The sequence below is a fragment of the Amborella trichopoda genome, chromosome 2 (assembly GCF_054954075.1).
Source record: "Amborella trichopoda isolate Santa Cruz 75 chromosome 2, AtrichopodaSantaCruz75HAP2 v2.0, whole genome shotgun sequence".
In the NCBI taxonomy this organism is placed as follows: domain Eukaryota; kingdom Viridiplantae; phylum Streptophyta; class Magnoliopsida; order Amborellales; family Amborellaceae; genus Amborella; species Amborella trichopoda.
In genome coordinates this window covers 4288301-4308229 of record NC_142337.1, presented here as the reverse complement: position 1 = coordinate 4308229, position 19929 = coordinate 4288301, and the positions used below count along the sequence as shown (strand labels likewise).

Genomic DNA, 19929 nt, shown 5'->3' with positions numbered 1-19929 from the left:
TAAATAAAGAAAAATAATGTGCATTTATGTTATTTGAAGTTATCGTAGTGTTCTCAATTGTTCAAGGTTCTTAATTGTTCAAGCTTCACCGAACATGGATAATGTAGAAAATTTTAAATTTTTTTAAGGACATAACTAATTGAAATAGAGATTTAAAAGTAAATTCTCATATGTAATTTATGATTTTTTTAGCCCCTTTAAGAAAGATTATATGGCTTCAACCCTTTAATTTGATATTTTTCCTTAAAACATTTTATTCATTTCAACTATTCCAAATCATGTATATTTTGATGAGATTTACAAAAATAAATTATAAGAGGTGTGTACCTCATCTCTTTGGTGCACTTTTCTTTCAAGGATGTGGTTTCTATAAGGGTGCAACTTTAAACAATCCAATTAAGGCACACCTCCAAATTTTATCATAACATAACATATAATTTTGGTGTAAAAAATTCTTAAGATTATCTGAATTTGGTGAACGGTGTAGATAATGTGTTGCAACATGCACTATTATGGGGATTGGAAATTAAATTTTTTTTTTTTTTTTTCATATTCATACATCTCAATGTTGAGATGATCAATTTGAGGGTTTTTTAACATTAAAACAACCTTTTCTGATAGATTTTTGAGGTGTGTCTTTAATTCTACATTTTAAGATTACAACTTTATTTAAAATTTTTCTTTCAAACTGAGGTCATTTACTGATCTCTTACATCCTTAATACCTATTACGTTAGAGAGAGAGAGAGAGGAAGCACCAAAATCTAAACTACATTCCAATTGCCTTGAGGTTCAGGATACTAGCAAGTTTTAGACTTGTAACATATTAAATCTGATCATAGCTTTTTTCTAATTAATTGAAGTTGTTTACACAAATTTTGATCCACCATTTAATAACAAATGTGCTCATCAGAGTGTCGTGCCAAATAAGATCGGCGACTTACAATATTTGTTTCAGCAGACTCACCTACAGAAATGTTGAAGAGGAAATGAGAGAGAGAGAGAGAGAGGAGCGTTAAAATATTGAAAATGAATGGTGTAGATAATGTTTTGTAAACTGCACTATTTTTTAGACTGGAATTTTTTTTTTTTTTTTTTTTTCATATTCATACAATCTCTATATCGAGATGATCAATTAGAGAGTTTTTCAACATTAAAACAACTTTTTCCAATAGATTTTTGAGGTACATCTTTAATTCTACATTTTAAGTTTGCAACCTTATATAAACTTTTTCCTTCTTTCAAACCACATTTTTAAGGTTGCAACCTTATATAAATTTTTTTCTACTTTCAAATTGAGGCCATTTACAGATGGGCAAGCTTTCTATGCCTCCCCTACAACATAAAACTAAAATACTTCCCCTTATCCAATCCTTTATTAAACTTGCACTAAGAAAAAATATAAAACAAATATTTCTAATAAAATAAAATGATCAAAATACCCTTCAAGGTTTCAAGAGGTATTTTGATCATTATATTTTATTAAAATTATATTTTTAATATTTTTTAGATGCGCCCCTATGAGAAGATGGCACATACAAAATTTCATATTCATACAATTTGTATAAAAACCACTAACAATAAAATACTTGAAGACATCGAATCTAAGATCAAACGTTGAGTAGCTCTCTTGATCAAAATCAGACAGCCGTATAATAAGAAAAGCATAGATCTTCCATGCCATAGAGGAAGTATAAAAACCTTTCCTTTTACTGATCTCTTACATCCTTAATGCAGATTACACTATAGAGAGAGAGGGAGCACCAAAATCTAATCCACATTCTTCTTACATCCTTGATGCAGATTACACAGGAGAGAGAGAGAGAGAGGGAGCACCAAAATCTAATCCACATTCTACTTAATTATATTGAGGATTAGGATACAAGCAAATTTTACACTTATAATGTACTAAACCCAATTTTCATTAGAACCTTTTTCCAACTAATTGAAGTCGACTATACAAATCCTGATCTTCCATTCAATACATCAGAGTGTCATGCCAAATAAGATCGACAACTTACAACAATTGTTTTCAGCAGACACACCTACAGAGATGTGAGAGAGAGGTGTTAGTGACAATTACGCAATTGGTTAGGGCAGAAACCACCATTTATCAATTTAGTTAGAAAGGTAACCAACAATTCAACCAATCATTTCCAGCAAAACAGAATGCCTGCTTGATTCAATGACAAACCAACACTTCTTCCATGAACATCAATACATAGTCGAAGGATTTCCACCCATAAACTTAAAGTTGAATCTCTAAGGCAGAGAGAGAGAGAGAGTTCATGAAATTTGGATTATTCCCTTTTCTTTCTGAATCATGAGAACTTGAATTATCAAAGTGGAACAGAATCCTTGATGCCCAACAGATAACTCTGTCAATCAGTCAACCACGAGAAGAAAAATGTAAAAAGTAGGTCAAATACGTAATTGGACTGATTGAACCGTTAGAGAAAAAAAAATACAGCAAAAAATCACAAGCTTTTCAAGACATGATCATGGCAGGCCTGTTTCTTGGCCTTTTTCGATGAGTTCTCGTTGGTTCGTCTGTTATCAATGCATACATTCTCACTGCAAACAATTCTTGGGGAAATCCTTTCTGTTCCTGAAAAACCAATCAACAGTTCTTATCAAGGGTGCTTCAACATTCATAAATGGTCATTATATCCATTAATTTGTAACAACTACATACGGCCAAAAAAACACGTGTACACACATGGCTATGTGCGTGTGTGTTGGGGGGTAAGATGCCAACTATATACCCTTGTCTTGTAGAGATGGAGCCTTGACTTGATGAAGAGCTCCTTGAAGTATGAATCAGACCTGGTGATGCTTTTGTCCTCCTTATCCAGCACAAATCCTAGCAACAACAAAATTCCATCATCACCTGATGCACTCGATTTTCCTTTTCCCACTGTCTAAATCTTTCTTTTACTACCTTGCCTGATAGTTCTTTGATATGTTTATGTGTGGCAAGAGGGAGCAAGAGAGTTTGCTTTTTCATTTCTTTTTTTTTGACATAATCAACTGGACTCATAGTTGCACTTTGCACTGCTAGAACCAAACCGAACAAAGATTTTAGGGCAGAAAGAAAGGAGTACAAACCGTTTGTTGCTATGTTCTCCTTGAGGACAAAGAACCCACCAGGTTTGAGGCCTGACTGATGAGCATATTTCAAACCAGATAAATTAAATTTAGCACCACAAATTGGAAAAAAATCATATACGTAGAACCAAATAAATGATTGCTCAAACCACGCAATCACTGTTTCAGTCATAAACATTAAAATAAGTAGATAGTCTTGTGCAAACAATCATCAGATGATCATGTGTAGAAGTGTGATATGTTTGTGTACGTCGCTATAACTATGTGCATATGTGTAAACGGCTATGACAACATGTATTAATATTACCAAATCTATCTTGGTTCAAAATTTAATCACCTTTGCCCTCTCAAGGAATGCAATGAAGTCATCATCCGCGAGTTGGCCTATACACCATTGGATCCAAATCACATCATACCTTCCGACTTCTGGGGTGAATTCCTGTCATGAAAATTAATCATAACTTTCTTAAGGAAAAAAAAAACACATGGCCACATAAAAGAGATTTAACCATAACCCAAATGATGGCAAGTAGGATAATTCTCTAAGAGCAAACAAAATACCTGGAGAGATATTCTCAAAGAACAAACAAAATACCTGGAGAGATACACAGTAAAAGTTAAAAGATTTGTGTTTATCTGAACCATTTTGCTCATTTGGAGCCAGACTTTCACGAGCAGCCTCAAGAAAATGTGAAACTGGCTCAACAAGATCAACCTGAAGAGAATTAGCATAGTAAGGTACAAAGATAAACAACAAAACAACAGACAGACAACCAAATTGGAGGATTCAATGTCTCAAACAAACTAAAACAATTTTGGAATGGCAAAATCTCTTCTAAATAAATTTTTTCCATAACATCAAACCTATTATCATACACTGCAAACATATATAAGTTCAGCCCAGAAAGAAAGTATAAAATTTCTATTCCAAATGGCCTAAACTCTTGAAGAGGCCCAGAGAAAGAGAAATAGGAATGCGAAGTGACAAGGAAAGGAAACAAAACAGGCCAGTATATGCCCGAACCGCTTGACTTTGTTGCAAACTGGCCTGTTTTTAGCCAAACCAGACCGGTATTAGAAGAAAACGGTTTCAGAATTATAACAGGCATTATAACAACCGTTATGTAACTGTACGCCGTTATTTAACACAGGGAGCGTTATTTTTGACAGAAGCGACGGGTTGGATTGAATCAAGATTTGGTTCAATTTTGTTCACTTTTTCAGCCTTTTCAGGCTGTTTTAGACAATAATTGTACTAAATTATTGATTTTATTATATAGAACATTTGATTTGACATGAAAAACAACCGAAGTTCACGGTTTCTTGGCCGTAATTTGTGTGTTCTTCATAAGTTTGGGAAAAATCCACCAATCTATATATCTTGGTGTCGATTTTGATTTTTACTCGATCAAAATAGGGGGCTTTTATGGAGGATACACTGATTCAGACTACTACACTCCAGATTTCATTGAAATCTAGAGATTTCGGGCTCGATTTTGATACTTTCGGGGTTCATTTGAGTTGGAAAAAACAAGGTAAGCTTCTACCCGAATTGTAGATATTTTTTAAAGTTTTTTTTTTCAGGTTTTTCAGACAATAATAGACCGATATTTTTTATTTTCTTCAATAGAACAATTGATTTGGGATAAAAAACACACCGAAATTCACGTTTTCTTGGCCGTTATTTGTGTGTTCTTCATAAGTTTGGGAAAAATTTGCTAATCTACAGATCTTGCGATCAAAATGAGGGGCTTTTGTAGATGACACACTTATTCACACTACTACACTCCCGATTTCATCAAAACCAGAGATTTCAAGCTCGATTTTGATAGATTAGGGTTTTCTTGGCTATTTTTCTCTATTTTTTGAATTAATAGCTATTTTTTGATAGATTTAGAGTTTTTTTGGCTATTTTTTGAATTTTTGAATTAACAGATTTTTTTTTTTGAATTAATAGATTTTTTTTATATATTAGGGTATTCTTGGCTATTTTTTTGAATTTTTGAATTAATAGCTCTTTTTTTTAATTAATAGCTATTTTTTGATAGATCAGGGTTTTCTTGGCTATGTTTTCAAAATTTTGAATTAATAGCTATTTTTTTGATAAATTAGGGTTCTCTTGGCTATTTTTCTATTTATTTAATTAATAATTCTTTTTTTGAATTAATAGCTATTTTTTCGAATTCTTGGCAGAATGGAAGTTGTAATGAGAAAAGTGGCAATAATTGTGCATTTTTTTGGGTAGTTTTTTGTTGGTTTTAGATGGTTATATTTAGAGATGGTGGAAAAAAACAGGTAATAACATAATATAATTTTCTTTTTATTTTTAGGAGTTTTTGACCCATTACTAGTCAACTCTCTTGAGCTTTCAGATGACACCGCGCCAACTTTTGCCATTTCCATTTTGTTATGTGAATATCAATACAATAACATATATAATATTAATATTATATATAATATTTTGTGATATTAATTTTATATATCTATTATAATATACAAACACTATGATTGTGAAAGATGTACTTGAATTACATATGTTAACAATAATCTAAGCACATGCACCAGTTGGTAAGCAAATCAAGAGCAAAGCACACACATCGTTAGCATTCAAAGACTGGGCCAGATTCATTTAAATATCTTGCGTGACAGCACTATAACAACACTAACAAACGAATGGTAGGATAAAAATGTTCTACCTCGTTGAAATATTTCTGAAGCAGATTCTTCGTTACCCTTCCTACACCAGAACCACAATCTGCAACCCATGCCCAAAAATTCATAACTCAGTAGAATAACGATTTGCTTTATCCTCACATAAAACAAAGGAACAATCATTTCTCATATGTTAAATTATACGTCGACCATGCATCCAACCACCACAAAAACAAGAACATCACATCTGGCCCAATATCAGTTCACCAATCAGTGCCCCTCATAAACATTATACTAGTCAGATTTAAGTATTTCAATAGCAATCAAGTTTCTCAGGCAATGCAGACATGTGGGATGGGTCCTCTCATACAGGGGTTCTAATGTTTGATTAAGTATTGTAATGTGAACTTCACAATTTTTGCACCTAAACAGATGTCCTGCCAGACAATGTAATAATAAAAGCAATATCAAGAAAAGAAAATCGATCAAAGCAATCTCATTACTTGACAAATGTTCAAGAACCTCTGATTTTTAATGTACAAGTCGACTCGGGCTGACTACTCGGCTCATGACCAGCAGAGTACTTGCCTGAGTAGGGCCAAGTACTGAAACAGCAGAAAACTACTAGAAAAATAAAAAATAAAAAAATTCCAAAAAATAGGAAAAATATATTCAAAGTAACGTTTAACAAAACACAACTAATTGTGGTTCAAAGAGTAGTGGAAAATAGATTTTAAAAAATGAGTTTGTAACACGGGGTATTTCCAAAATTTTCCAAAAAAGATGGGAAAACATAAATAAACATGTTACAAATGCAGTTCTTATTTTTTTGGAATTTTTTTAAGATCCCCGTGTTGGACCTCCAACTCGGAACAACTCAGGCTCGGGCCGAGCAAGTAACTTGGGCGAATAGAGTAACTCAGACAACTTTTCGAATGATGATGAGAAAAGCATTCAGAAGAAGACAAATTGAAATCATTTTTGTCATGCCTCACCATGTGTATACATCTCCATTTCTGCGCATAATCTTCTACCTCACTCTATTGGTGCATTAACCATCAAACGCCAAACAAAAAGAGAGGGCTAAAGAACCTGAGAACTAGAAATCAAAGAAAGGAATTGGCCATACCAAGGGCAACAAGATTAGTCTTTCCATGACGAAGTTCAGACAAGAGCTCCCTAAGAAATGACTCACTACCTTTGACATCTCGGTCATTGACATGACCATACCCACCCAAAACACCATCTATAGATGCCTCAATTCCCTGAAAAAAAAATAAAGCATTAAAAAATATAAACAAGATATCTCAGGTACTTAACATATTTCTTTTCTCAAGTATGAGTGCAAAATTATGGAAGAACACAAGAAAAATTATGAATTGAACTGTATCTAAATCCCATGCACTTTGAACAAGAAAAAAGAAAAGACATGCGAGAAAAGAAGAATCCATGGCATTTACTACAAATTTTCTTTTAAAGACCAGAAAACAAAAAGAAAGAGCTAAACCCTACTTGGGTGAAAACCAGAATTACAAATTTGCTTTAAAAGATCAGAAAACAAAAATAAAGAGGTAAATCCTACTTGAGTGGAAACCAAAAATTAAGGAACTCTCTAGAATAGCTTACCTAAGGTTTAATGAATTTATCAAGAAAATTCGAGTAATAAAATACAAGGAAGAAAATGAAATCCACATGACAGAAATTAGCAATATGTGTGACAGAATGAAACCATCATAAGCAGAAAACCCCATGGGGTTACACGAGCTCATAAACCGATCAAGAAACCTCTTAGGAAGCAAAATACAACAAAAACACCAAAACCCACATGGCACAGACCAAGATTGTGCATGCAAGAGAACAATAAGGAAGGGAAACAAATCAAAGAGACCATCTATTAGCTGAAAACCCAATGAGAACTTCTAGACACAGAATTAAAGAGAAACACCCATCAAGACCATGCATCTTTTAGCTCCCAATTTCACTTCCTGAACTTCTCATGAACTTGTCAAAGTCGAAATTCCACAATTCACTAAAACCCACATAGCATAAATCATTAATAGAAGTTTAGGAGTAAAGAAATGGACAAAGAAACGATAAACCACTAAAACCCACATCAAATTCACGAATAATATGAATGGCAGAGTGAGAAAAAGAAAAAAAAGAAACAGAAAAAAAAAAGATAGAAGCCCACGAAAGGCAATCTTCAAACTGAGGCCTCCATGATTTTATCAGAAAGCATCTCAATTCTACAGAGAGAAGTGATCAGAAAAGTTCCAGCGATAGAAAGCATCTAAGTCCTAGAGAGAAAATAAAGGATTAGCTTCTAGTGAGAGAGAACATGGGTTACCTCCCAATATTGCACACCCTTTTGGTACCATTCTTTCTTCTTTGCTTCTTCGCCCTCTCCTATTTCCTCTCTCCACATTTCCTGAAAGCTTTTGTACTCCCTTCCATCGCCGTCTGAACCACCAACCTCCATTTTCCTTGACCTGCTCCGTGTCTGTAAGGGCATACTCCTCTTTGAGCATGTGTGAATATATATTATGACCGGAAAGCCACTAAGTATTCTATATATGACAGAAATACCCTTCAATTACAAAGAGGCGGCAGTAATACTACGGTGCTTCCAACTTTAAAAATTGGAAAATGTATTGATAATACTGCAGCTCTATCAAAATACATAAATACTCAGGCTTTAGGAAAGCAATGCAAAGCTTCATGTGAATCCTCTTAGGCTTTTGGAAATCCACCTTATCACTCTAAAATCAATTTTCAACACTGAGTATGAAATTTAAGTTAAAAAAATATATAAATTTTATAGATCCTGAACGCTTATTTTTAGGAGAAATAGACAATCTAGATAATGCATTATAATTTACACTAATTTTTAGGTTTGAAATACTTTTTTTTTTCATAATTATAACAGTGAAGGCTGATATGATGGATTTTGAATGTTTTCGACGCCAGATATGCAATTTTCCATGAGTTTTTATATGAAGTTTTTATATACCCTAAGCTTTATGAGAACAAAATAAAGCCTCATCTCAAATCTTAATCCGAAAAGCATTATCCTTATAGATATTTTAGTCATTAGCAGGGACAAAAGACAAAGAAGCATGTCATTACCAGGCATTTCAACCCCATTCTTCTTTGCTTTCACCTTTAACTGCCTCTCTAAAATGCCTACTCTAATGAGATTTAGCAAGCAAAAAGTATTTGTTGCCAATTAAATAGATCGAAGGTGTAATAATTAGTATTGAAAAAAATATAAAATTTAGAAACGTAAGTTTATAATCATGTTTTAATAAAATTGAAAAAAAAATAAATAAATTTATGCTTGCAATGAAGGATATAGAAAAAGCAATTTGAAAACGAATTCTAAAATGGGCGTATTAACTAAAGCGGCTCAATGAGCTATTATTATTTTATTTTTCAAATATCCTATGAGCTTATGTTATTTACCACCCCAAAGTTTAAAGGTGTTCAATGAGCTATTGCTATTTATTTATTTTTTAATACCCCAACTTGTGTTATTTACACCAAAGTTTATTGGCTCCAAAATACAACCCAAAACAAATAATATACTTTGGCCCCAGCAAAACAAATAAGTCGCGTAGAGGAGGGACGATTTAGATGTTGTAACATAAGCCGAGAGTTGGCACGAGGTGAGGCCACCGCATATATCATGTGCCTGCATGGTGGGCAGACTCGGTGATTCACAGTAGTAAAACACGAATAAAAAAAAAAAAAAGGAATCGCGGGTCGAATGTCCGGATCTTTATATATGGGGGATCTAGATCACTGTTAATGAAATTCGATCTGAATCGAGCGATTCCAATTTGGATAACTGAATTTTAAAATATTTTCTTAAACTAAAATTGGAGTGAGGCCCTGGACTTTTGGAAGGCTGACTTTTTAGTTAATCAAGGTTAAACTATATATAGCTCATGCCCGCACAATTTTGCCAAGTGAAAGGCTACCCCATGCGACAATTTTCATGGTGTTTGTGGCGTGGGATCAAACATACAGTTTGATCCAACGGAAGCATAAGGTCATTCCCTTAGGATTTTAAACATAAAACACAAGTTGGTAACCGTTGTAACCGTCCCCCGTCCTCTCCCTCTCTCTCTCTCTCGTTTCAAAATTTCCCTCTCTTTCTCATTTCAAAGTATCTCTCTCTCTCTCTCTCTCTCTCTCTCTGTGCTGCGAGGCCAATTTTTTTGTAAAATGACCACTATAACACTCATGTCTGAAATTTGAGCTCTCTTGACATGGCAAGGGGTATCAATGCCATCGCCAACACATCCTCACCAATTTCCACCCACTTCGCCTCTCTTTTGCAAGCTTTCATTGACAAGAAGAAGCCACTGTCATCAGCAAAGTCTCTTCATGCCCAAATTTTCAAGTGCTGCCTTTCCTCTGATATCTTTCTATCCAACAAACTCATTGAACTCTACTCCAAAATGGACCAAATTTCAGTGGCTCACAAAGTCTTTGATAAAATGCCTCATAAAAACATTTATTCATGGAATGCCATTGTTGGGGCTTACTGCAAATCTGGTGAAATCGATGAAGCAAACCAACTATTTCTAAAGATGCCTCAGAAAAACACTGTTTCATGGAATACTTTAATTGGTGGCTTGGTTCGAAGTGGGTTTGATCAGAAGGCCTTAAACACGTATTCTGAGATGAATATAGAGGGAATTAAGCCTACCCATTTTACTTTTGCTAGTGTTCTAAGTGCTTGTGGTAATTTACAGGACTCGTGCAAAGGAATTCAGGTCCATGGCCGAATAGTAAGAGATGGGCTTGAGCTTAACACATACGTAGAGAATGCTCTTGTTTCTATGTATGCTAAGTCTGGTTCTATGGCCTATGCTTTGCAATTGTTTAGAGAGATGAAAGAACCAAATGAGGTCTCTTGCACTGCCATAATGTCAGGGCTCGCACTAACTGATAGCTTAGAGAAGGCTTTCATGATGTTTAGAGAGATGCTTAGACATGGAATTAAAATAGATGAGGTTGCTTTATCAGGTATTCTTGGCATATGTGTGAAGTCATGGACCGGAGGCTTGGATCTAACGAGTTTGGAGAGAGAAATCAGTAGTTTTGAAATTGGATTCTCGGGCTTAGAGCAAGAAAGTGGTAGTTTCCATGTTGGGCTTTGTGGTTTAGAGCAAGAAAGTGGTAGTTTTGATTTGGGGTTCTCGGGCTATTTACAGTGTACTCAGATACATGCCCTTGCTATTAGAGCTGGGTTTCAGTCAAGTTTGATTTTTGGGAACTCTCTGCTTGACATGTATGTCAAGTTTGGGGACATGGGTAGTGCTGAATCAGTTTTCATGTCATCGCCTGAGCTTAATGTAGTTTCTTGGAATGTTATGATTGCAGGCTATGGTTCTCTTTCTCTAGGGGAGAGAGCAATGGAGCTTCTAAGAGAGATGCAAGAGCTTGGCTTTGCACCAGATGGGATCACATATTCTAGCATGCTTGGTGCCTGTGTGAAGTCCAATCTCATACAAACTGCTCGCACCATGTTTGATAAGTTGGAGAGCCCGAGCGTGAGCTCATGGAACACTATAATCTCTGGGTATTTTAAGAGAGAAAACTACGAGGAGGCAATCAATTTGTTTAGAGAGATGCAGCTCGAGAATACATGGCCTGACCGGACAACCCTAACTATTATGCTTAGCTCCTGTGGTGAAATTGGGTTCCTTGATGGTGGAAAACAGGTCCACTCTTTCTCTCTCAAGATGATAGTTTTCAGTGACCTTTTTGTGGGGAGTGGGCTGATAGATATGTACTCAAAATGTGGAAAGATTGATCATGCAAAGTTTGTTTTTGATAGGATGGAGGAGAGAGATGTTGTCGGGTGGAATTCCATGATTGCAGGCTTTGCCATTAATGCATTGAACACAAAGGCTTTCTCTTTCTTTAAGGAGATGCAGAGAGCAGGGATGATGCCTACCCAGTTCAGCTATGCTAGTGTGATAAGTTCATGTACTACTCTAGCTTCCATAGCTCAAGGCAGACAGCTTCATGGTCAGATAATCAAAGCTGGGTTCCTCTCTGATATATTTGTGAACACTGCAATTATAGACATGTACTCAAAGTGTGGAAACATCGAAGGGGCCTTCCATACTTTCTCTCTCATGCCTAAGAAGAATATCGTATCCTGGAACGAGATGATAAATGGATTTGCTCAGAATGGGTGTGCAGATAAGGCTTTAGAGATATTTAGAGAGATGATCAAAACTGATAAAAAACCAGATCACATAACCTTCATCGCAGTTCTAACAGCTTGTAGCCATGGAGGTCTGGTCGAAGAGGGTCTCAATATCTTGCATTCTATGGAATCTCAATATAAAATCACTCCAATGGCTGATCACTACGCTTGTGTGGTCGACTGTCTAGGACGAGCAGGTAGGTTAGAAGAGGGAGAAAACCTTATAAATGGCCTACAATGCCCATATTCATCTGATCCTATAATTTGGGGTATTTTGCTTAGTGCTTGCAGGGTATATGGTAATATAAGTGTAGGCAAAAGGTCAGCTGAGAAGCTCTTTTGTTTGGACCCAGATAATCCTGCGCCGTATGTTCTTCTCTCTAACATTTATGCTGAAATAGGAAGATGGGATGTAGCTTTGGCCGTTAGGAAACTAATGAGAGAGAGAGGTGTTGTGAAGAATCCAGGCCGTAGTTGGATTGAGGTTAGAAGCGGGATTCGAGCTCTTTCTGTTGATGATAGTTTTATGATGGCTGATGATGAATTGAGATGTGAAAATAGTGAGAGATAGGGGGTAACTAGATTACATATGGCTTCTTTTAAGAGCAAAAAGCTATGATTTCTCTCTCTAACTTGGGTAGAAAAAAATTCAAAAGTCCATCTTTATCCAAAAATTGAGCCACAGAGAGAGAGAGAGAGTGAGAGAGAGATCTCAAGATTCCTAATTTGGGTACCAAAATCCGAGCTGACTGTGTATGTACTTTGTGTATCCATTTATCGTGTTGCAATTTGTGATCCATACTTCACTGATGAAATTTAACAATTAAACACATGGCAATGGCCAATGTCCATTATTTGATCTCGAGGTGAAGGAGATCAGAGTTAGATTTTGGAGACGGCCACAAATGCAAACACGAAGAACAGAGAGAGATCCGCATATGCAACGATGCAAACAAAAAGACAAGAATCAGAAATGTGGATAGAAAAAGACAGAACCACAGGTTCAATTCTGCTGATTTGTTGTCCCCAAAAAAACAAAGAAAAAAGAAAGAAAGAAAGAAGAATAATATGTAAGAGAAATATGGGTTCAATCCCACTGACTTGTATACTTTTTACCAATGCATACACTGCTTTATTATACTAAGTGTCTCAATATCTTGTTATTAAATCAGATGGTAATGACATGGGTCTCATGAAGGAAAGAAAGAAGTGATGGGTTCAAAATAATTGTTGTTATCTTAAATTAAAAGCTGTTATTTCTGTTATTACCTATTTTTAAGGATTCTTTATGGAAAAATAAAACACTATAAACCAATAACCAGATGTGCAACCATTTTGTAATTGCTGTTTTTACTTGTATAGCATGTTCTTTTACCCCCTTCATAATGCTTTTACATGTTGTCATAGGTTGGTTATGCTGGCAATATAAGTACAGTTACTTTCACAAACTGGCCATTTTTCTAAATTTTGATTCCAAAACCATCTTTTGAGTGGTAGCAGCTGAAGACATGCGTGGGATAGCAAAATAGAAGTGCAAATAGCATTTCCATTAGAAATCAGTGACCAGTGGTTCTATTTGACTAGCAAAAACATCTGATTCACCATCCCTTTTTTTGTGGCTATTTGATTTGCCCTGTATTACTCTTTAGTGTTTAGTGTTAGCCAGCCTCTGTGTGTGTGTATACATACTATGCTCGCTTTTGGGTAAAAAATAGTACATTTGCAGCTCCTCAGCTGCCCACTGTCATAAATGTTTGGTTAAGGAGTGTAGGATGGATGTTTGAGAAGTGTAAGATGAACTTTCAATAGAGGAAGAACACTTCTCAACCATCATTAGTTGGACCTCAGATAGCCAAAGATTTGCTAGAAAGACAGTTTTAAGCCCAAATATATTCGATCCATGTCTTCCTCAAATTTATCTATTAAATAATCAAGTTCTTGACAAATTCTCTTTTGTATTGTTTTAAATTTCCACTGCCAAACTGCATTTCACGCCTATCGAGTATTTTATGCCTTTTATATCTGCTATTTCTATCTGGGTGCGGTTTGTATAGAGCCTAGGCTCTAAACAATCAAATTAGAGCCTACCTTCAAATGGTGTCGAAAAATGTGGTTTCAATACTGGAAATCTTTGTGACAGCTTTAAAAAAAATTTTATCTTTATTTATAAAGTTTAAAGCTTCAAAATAGTGTAGATCGACAGATCAATGAAAACTTGAAAATCTTGAAAATTGACAGTCCAAAAATGCATTATAAAATATACTATTTTTAAAACTTGAGATCCATTTTTTTCTCATATCCATGCATCTTGATGTTGAGATGATCAATTTGAGGATATTTGGGCATCAAAATCAACCTCTTCAAATGAAAATTTTGAGGTATGCTCTAATTTGATTGTTTAGAGCCTCGGCTATATATAAACTTCCCTTTCTATATATTCTATTTCTGAATTCCAACATATGACTTTGCTATCTAACCTGAAAAATCATAAGACCAACAAAGAAAAATAAAAGAATTAAAAATAACCCCAATATAAGTTTTAGTACTCAGTCAGCACTCCATAATACCAATCAAAGAAAAAACTTATTTAAAAGCACCTGGACATATGATTTTACCATCTAAACCAGAAGTTCATAAGACCAACACAAGAAGCTTAATTTAAAGCACCCATCATGCGAATATTTAGTTTGATGAAAGATCAGTTAATTACCTTTCCCGAGGTTTTGAATTTCAAGATACATTGCCTTTACGCATTTTATGAGCACTGATTTGAACTGTTCAGATTTTGCGACCTTCTTCCTCAGCTGTTTCAAGAAAACAAGGGAAGAATATATATGCAAATCAGGGTACAAACGAACAAATAAATGCATACAAGACACGCATCAAGTCAACAAAGAACTTGAACAAATCAGGTTTCAAGAAAGAATCCATGGAAATTCACAACTCAAAGTAAACACAAAACAAAAAAGAAGTAGAAGAAGAAAGAAATAGAAAAAATAACAAAGGTTTTGAAAATGGAAAATTGATAGAAAGTACCTCTGCAACAGGGCCTTAATGAGAACTTTTCCTCATCGCAATGTGAAGCCATGTCATCAACAGCGAGAGAAAGAGAAGAGAGACAGAGATGGGTTTGCATAATAGAAAAGGAGAGAGAGAGAGAGAGAGAGAGAGAGAGAGAGAGAGATCGATTTTGTAATGAGTTTGAGGGGAAAGAGGAGGTTTTATAGCGGGAGTCCTGAAGTAGGACTCATGTCCCCGCCAAAATTATTATTTAAAAAGAGAGAAAAAATAGAAACCCCACCAAAATTCAGAACTAAAGAAAAAATGAGAAAACGTTATATGCTCCTGCGGGGGCATATCTTGTATTCATGAAATGAGCGGCTATGGCGTACTGTGGGATCGTTATCCATACTCCCAGACAAGAGAGCTTCTTCAATGGGGTTTTTTATCAAAATTTTTGGGTTCCGGATGAAACTTTAAACAAAAAAAAGATGAAACTTTAAACAAAAAAAAAAAAAAAGAAAGAAGAAGAAGAAAGAAAGAAAGTTGGACTTTCAAATTGGAGATAAAAATGAAAATTCAAAATACAAAACTATAAAATCTGAAACCTCGGCACAATTTTCTTTTAATATGCAATATTTTTAATTTCAAAATTGATTTTACACTGTACATAGATTTTTTTTTTTTGCTTCTTAATATTGATCTTTAGGTTTTGGAGGTTATGTATGGGATCCTAGAAATATTGATCTTTAGGTTTTGGAGGTTATGTATGGGATCCTAGAAATATTCCTAAGCAGAGTTTTACCTGAGGAGTGAATAAGTGACATGTTCCTTGCCGGTGTTTAAAAAATCTTCAGTTTGGCTCAGAATTGGCCGAGTCAATGTCAAACAACAACCGGCAAGTATCTGGTCCAATTTTCTCCCCAAATCGGTACTCGGTCCAATATAACCATAAATCTTATTTAAAAAGGTTTTTAATTGTGAAATATCATTTTTAGAATGATTTAAAGTTTCCAAACCTTGTTTAGACCTTTTTAACTTTCAAATTTGGAATAGGTTTATATAAGGTGTCAGCCTTATACAGTAGAAATAAGACATGCCTCAAAAATCCATCAGAAAATGTTGTTTTGATGCTTCTAATTGATCATCTCAACCTAGAGATTTGCAGATTTGGAACGGAAAAAAAAAAATTCAAGTCCTAAAAATTATCTAGACCGTCCACTCTCAAGATTTTCCGATGTTTGTAGATTTGCTCGATGCATACCATTTTTTAGTTTCAAATTTCATAATCAGATATGAAGTCAATTTTTAAGTTATTATTGAAATTTCCGACACCAAAATTACATCTTTCGAGAAGCTTTGGAGGTGCACCTTGACACCTTACTTTGATTTTTGAGGTCATCTTATACGAATCACACCCTTTACAATTTGTTCACATTTTCTTTTTTAATTCGACCGAGTCACCCACTTAGTTGATTCAATTACGAACCATTGGGTGACCGCTTCAACCCACCTGTTCAATTTTTATATTGCATTTCTAAATATTACTCCTATGTGAGAGAGCATATAATTGAATCTTCCAACACGTGCTCACATGCAGACATACACAGGTGTTTCAAGATATGCAATTGCCTACCATCTGAGTTTTTTGTGCATGCTTTAAAGACTTTGGGTATCCATTTATCATACGACTGTTTATGATCCAGACTTTGCAGATGAGACTTAGCAATTGAACAAGTCCCAGTAACGAATTTACCACCATATGGCTGACTGACAATTACTAGGGATTCTTGGCAAGAGTCATTTGATCCCAAGGTGACAAGACCAGGGTCTTATGGCCAAAAATGCAAACAGAAAGACCAGAGAAAGAGAGATCCATATTTGCAAAGATGCAAGTAGAAGATAAGAAAAGAGAACTGCAGATACAAAAGATGAGAGAACCATGGGTTTAATTCCATTCACTCCTAATCAAAAAAAGAAAAAGAAAGAAAAATATGAGAGAGACATGGGTTCAGCCCCACAAAATACCTTTCCTTTTCAAATCATTGTAAAATGTTACGTTATATTATGCTAAATGTTCCAATCTTGTTACTGAATCAGAGGGTAATGAAATTGGTCTCATGAATGAATGAAAGAAGTAAGGTCAATTTTTCCCATTTATACATCATGCTACTGTTTGGGTCAATAATAGTATCCTTAGGTTCTCCTTAGCTACCCACTGTCATAAATGGATGGTTGAGGAGTGTAGAATGGGAATTTGAGCAGAGGAACAACAATCCTCAACTATCACTGGTCGATGTCAGATGGTTGAGGATTTGCTAGTATCATTGTTTCAAACCCAAATGCATATATCCATGTATGTCTCATTTTTATCTCTACAACGATCGTCTATTAGGGAGAAGACGATCCTATATATCACATATCCAATTGGCGCGAGCCTGACTTCATCGTGAATTCTCTCTCGCATTGGTATACGATGATTTTATGCCCTAATTTTCCACAGCATCCATAAATGTTACAATGTTTCAAAATCCCAAGATCAAGAATGGTTTTAAAATTCAGCTATGTTCACAATTTCACCAATTCTCTTGCAAAAATGGCTAGTTCCGTGGTCATTTATACTATAGTCTTCCTGATCTGCATGTCTCAGACAAACTAAAATATTGAATAGCCAATGCAAAAGTTAGCAAAGAAAATGCTTTTTCTCATATATGGAACAATTATGTACCTTTCAACGTACAAATTAATATTAACATACATCTGAAATAATTCATAAATACAAAATAAAATTTCAGTGGGTGGGAACATACAATAAACGGATTTATCCCAAATGAAAAGAATGTAAAGGAATTGTACCAAACGGTGTTGTAATTAATTTTGACATATCAACCCAAGAACAAATTGATCTATGAGAAGAACGAGATGAGGAAACAAAGAAACAAGGAAAACAAAACTCTTTTATGTGCATCGACAGCATTTTCTCTCTGATACTGTTACACTATCTTTTGTACGGCTTCTCTTAGGTACTGGCCAGTGGAGCCCTTTCCTAAGTCAGCATGTTTTCTCTCTTCTTCAGCCTTGCACTTTTCCATTAGCAGATGCTTTATAAGATAGGAAAAGACCCTGGGCTTAATTGGATAGCGCTTCACGATGTGCAATGCTACGTCCTAAGATCAATTCCTACCAAGGGTTGAGGCCCTCTCTCCACTGACTCACCAAAAAAAAAAAAGATGCTTTATAAGATTAGCATGTTTCATCCTCGCTTTCTATCTGATTTTGCGAAGCTTCCAGCCTATTCTTTTTTTACTCCTCTCTCTCTATTTCCTCATCTGATCCATATTCCTTCTCCATAATAACCTGCTGTAAAGAAGACTCTTCCTTCAATGGACATCGCTCTTCCATCAACTTCAATCGCTTTGATATCCTCAAAATTCCAGTAATTTGTTTGCACATCTTCATATTCTACAATGTGAAAACATTACTAGAGGAATCTAATGCTCATAGCAAGAAATCAGCCATCATAATTTGGTACCCATGAGCAAGAAATCCAGCAATGAGAAGACAAAAATTCGTAGTGCACAGGTCAAACGAATGAAAAGAATAACAACATGTTAAAATTTACTGGTGGACAATTGTACCTGTCCATCATCACAACCTGTTGGCATGGTTGGCCAACAAAGTTAGGGTGGAAGGTGCACAAATCAATCAACAATATGTGGATCCCAGATTGCATTCAGTCTGAGGTTAAGTTTCACCTAACACATCCCAATAAAAAAAAGTCTAACCTCATTCAAAGTCGAGATATTTTGCTGGCCATTTTTATAGCTTAGGGGCTATCCAAAATTCTGTGCATTTTTATGGTTGGGGCTCCTATATTGCAGTTAAAACCACAGGACAGCAGGCCATTCATGTAGTCCCTAAATTATTTTCCCAAACAACCAATCACCAGTCACCAGGAACTTTGCATCTAACAATCTAATTACAGTTCATCATACTATTAGGCAGAATTCATAAACCAAAGGAACAATTTATCAAATTACAAGGAATATCAGAGTGACCTGATTCATAATATCAAGCTCCCAATCATCCTTATCAACTTGCACACCCCTAATATCTATGCTACCCAAGTAAAAAATGTCGCTCCAGAAAACCAGAAAATGGGTAGCATCATAGAGAACTGCCTTAATAATCGAACTTTTAAAATTTTTGACTAATCGTCCAACAGCTATTAAAGGGAACATGGACCCGCTTCCGCTTTTGAGTGTTCCTACTCTTCCTAGTATAATTATTGAATATAGCATGTCATATCCTCTCTAGTCAGTCTCCCTGTTTTTAATTCATCCAATCCCATATACCTCCTAAGCTATGGAGACCAGAAATTCAGAACAAAACCTTCTAGCTCTGAACATGCACCCTCTTCCTAGCAACATTCCCGAGCACAACCAGTCATATCCTCCCATTTCCTATCTTCCCGATTGGTTAACTCATCAACTGCTTAACCTCTATGCCCAAGCTCCCAGCCTCTTGAATTAAGCCTAGCTACCACCAAATTCTCTCATCAATGGTATTTTGAATTTTTATGAAGAAATTATTCATTTGAAATAATTACATAAATTGAAATGACTAAAAAAATTCGGATTAATTTCAAACTGGGTGAACCCCAAAAGCAACGAATGGCATGCTGTAGTTTTATGGTTACATCAATGTGCGAAAGACATCTAATAGATCATGCATTGCATAGAGAGATGAGAGTTGACAAAGATTGTCAAAAAAACATGAGGTAAGGCAGAGTAATGCAAAGTAATATTTCTTTGCATTGTTTAGAGAGATGAGAATTGACAAAGATTATAAAAAAAAAAAACAGGAGGTAAGGCAGAGTTATGCAGAGTTTTTTTTCGCAAGACACTAAAAAATAGATTGAGTGGCAGCTTTCTTCCTTGCCAT

At 35.2% G+C, this 19929-nt stretch overlaps 2 protein-coding genes across 10 annotated transcripts; one reads left to right on the top strand and one right to left on the bottom strand.

The window, feature by feature from the left end:
* Positions 1 to 1903: 1903 nt before the first annotated feature.
* On the bottom strand, positions 1904 to 15557 carry LOC18443027 (alpha amino-terminal protein methyltransferase). Of its 9 annotated transcripts, none has more exons than XR_016048892.1 (10): positions 15022 to 15552; positions 14696 to 14789; positions 8107 to 8259; positions 6889 to 7024; positions 5804 to 5862; positions 3703 to 3822; positions 3445 to 3533; positions 3108 to 3162; positions 2765 to 2862; positions 1904 to 2607 (listed from the first exon to the last, which is right to left on the bottom strand). XR_016048892.1 is itself a non-coding variant. In XM_088857497.1 (10 exons), the coding sequence occupies exons 3-10, from the start codon at positions 8236 to 8238 to the stop codon at positions 2488 to 2490; spliced, it is 822 nt and encodes a 273-aa protein (XP_088713623.1). In that variant the 5' UTR covers positions 8239 to 8259; positions 14696 to 14789; positions 15022 to 15557; the 3' UTR covers positions 1904 to 2487. The 9 variants fall into 9 exon arrangements, 4 of the variants coding, with proteins under 4 accessions (XP_088713623.1, XP_088713626.1, XP_088713625.1 ...); XM_088857497.1 differs by having other exon boundaries at positions 3445 to 3546; positions 15022 to 15557; XR_016048891.1 differs by having other exon boundaries at positions 2153 to 2607; positions 3108 to 3158; positions 3445 to 3546.
* LOC18443035 (Pentatricopeptide repeat (PPR) superfamily protein) lies at positions 9377 to 13209 on the top strand. Its single transcript, XM_020672868.2, has one exon. It carries the CDS (start codon positions 10031 to 10033, stop codon positions 12554 to 12556), a length of 2526 nt encoding a protein of 841 aa, XP_020528527.2. The 5' UTR covers positions 9377 to 10030; the 3' UTR covers positions 12557 to 13209.
* Positions 15558 to 19929: the final 4372 nt, after the last annotated feature.

Bases quoted from the DNA above. Each gene is read 5' to 3' on its own strand.
- LOC18443027 (XM_088857497.1), bottom strand. From the start codon at position 8,238: ATGGAGGTTGGTGGTTCAGACGGCGATGGAAGGGAGTACAAAAGCTTT. The intron at 3,547-3,702 runs GTATTTTGTTTG...TTTTCATGACAG, and splicing joins TTTACTGTGTATCTCTCCAG to GAATTCACCCCAGAAGTCGG. The intron at 3,163-3,444 runs GTGATTAAATTT...TATGCTCATCAG, and splicing joins CATTCCTTGAGAGGGCAAAG to TCAGGCCTCAAACCTGGTGG.
- LOC18443035 (XM_020672868.2), top strand. From the start codon at position 10,031: ATGGCAAGGGGTATCAATGCCATCGCCAACACATCCTCACCAATTTCC.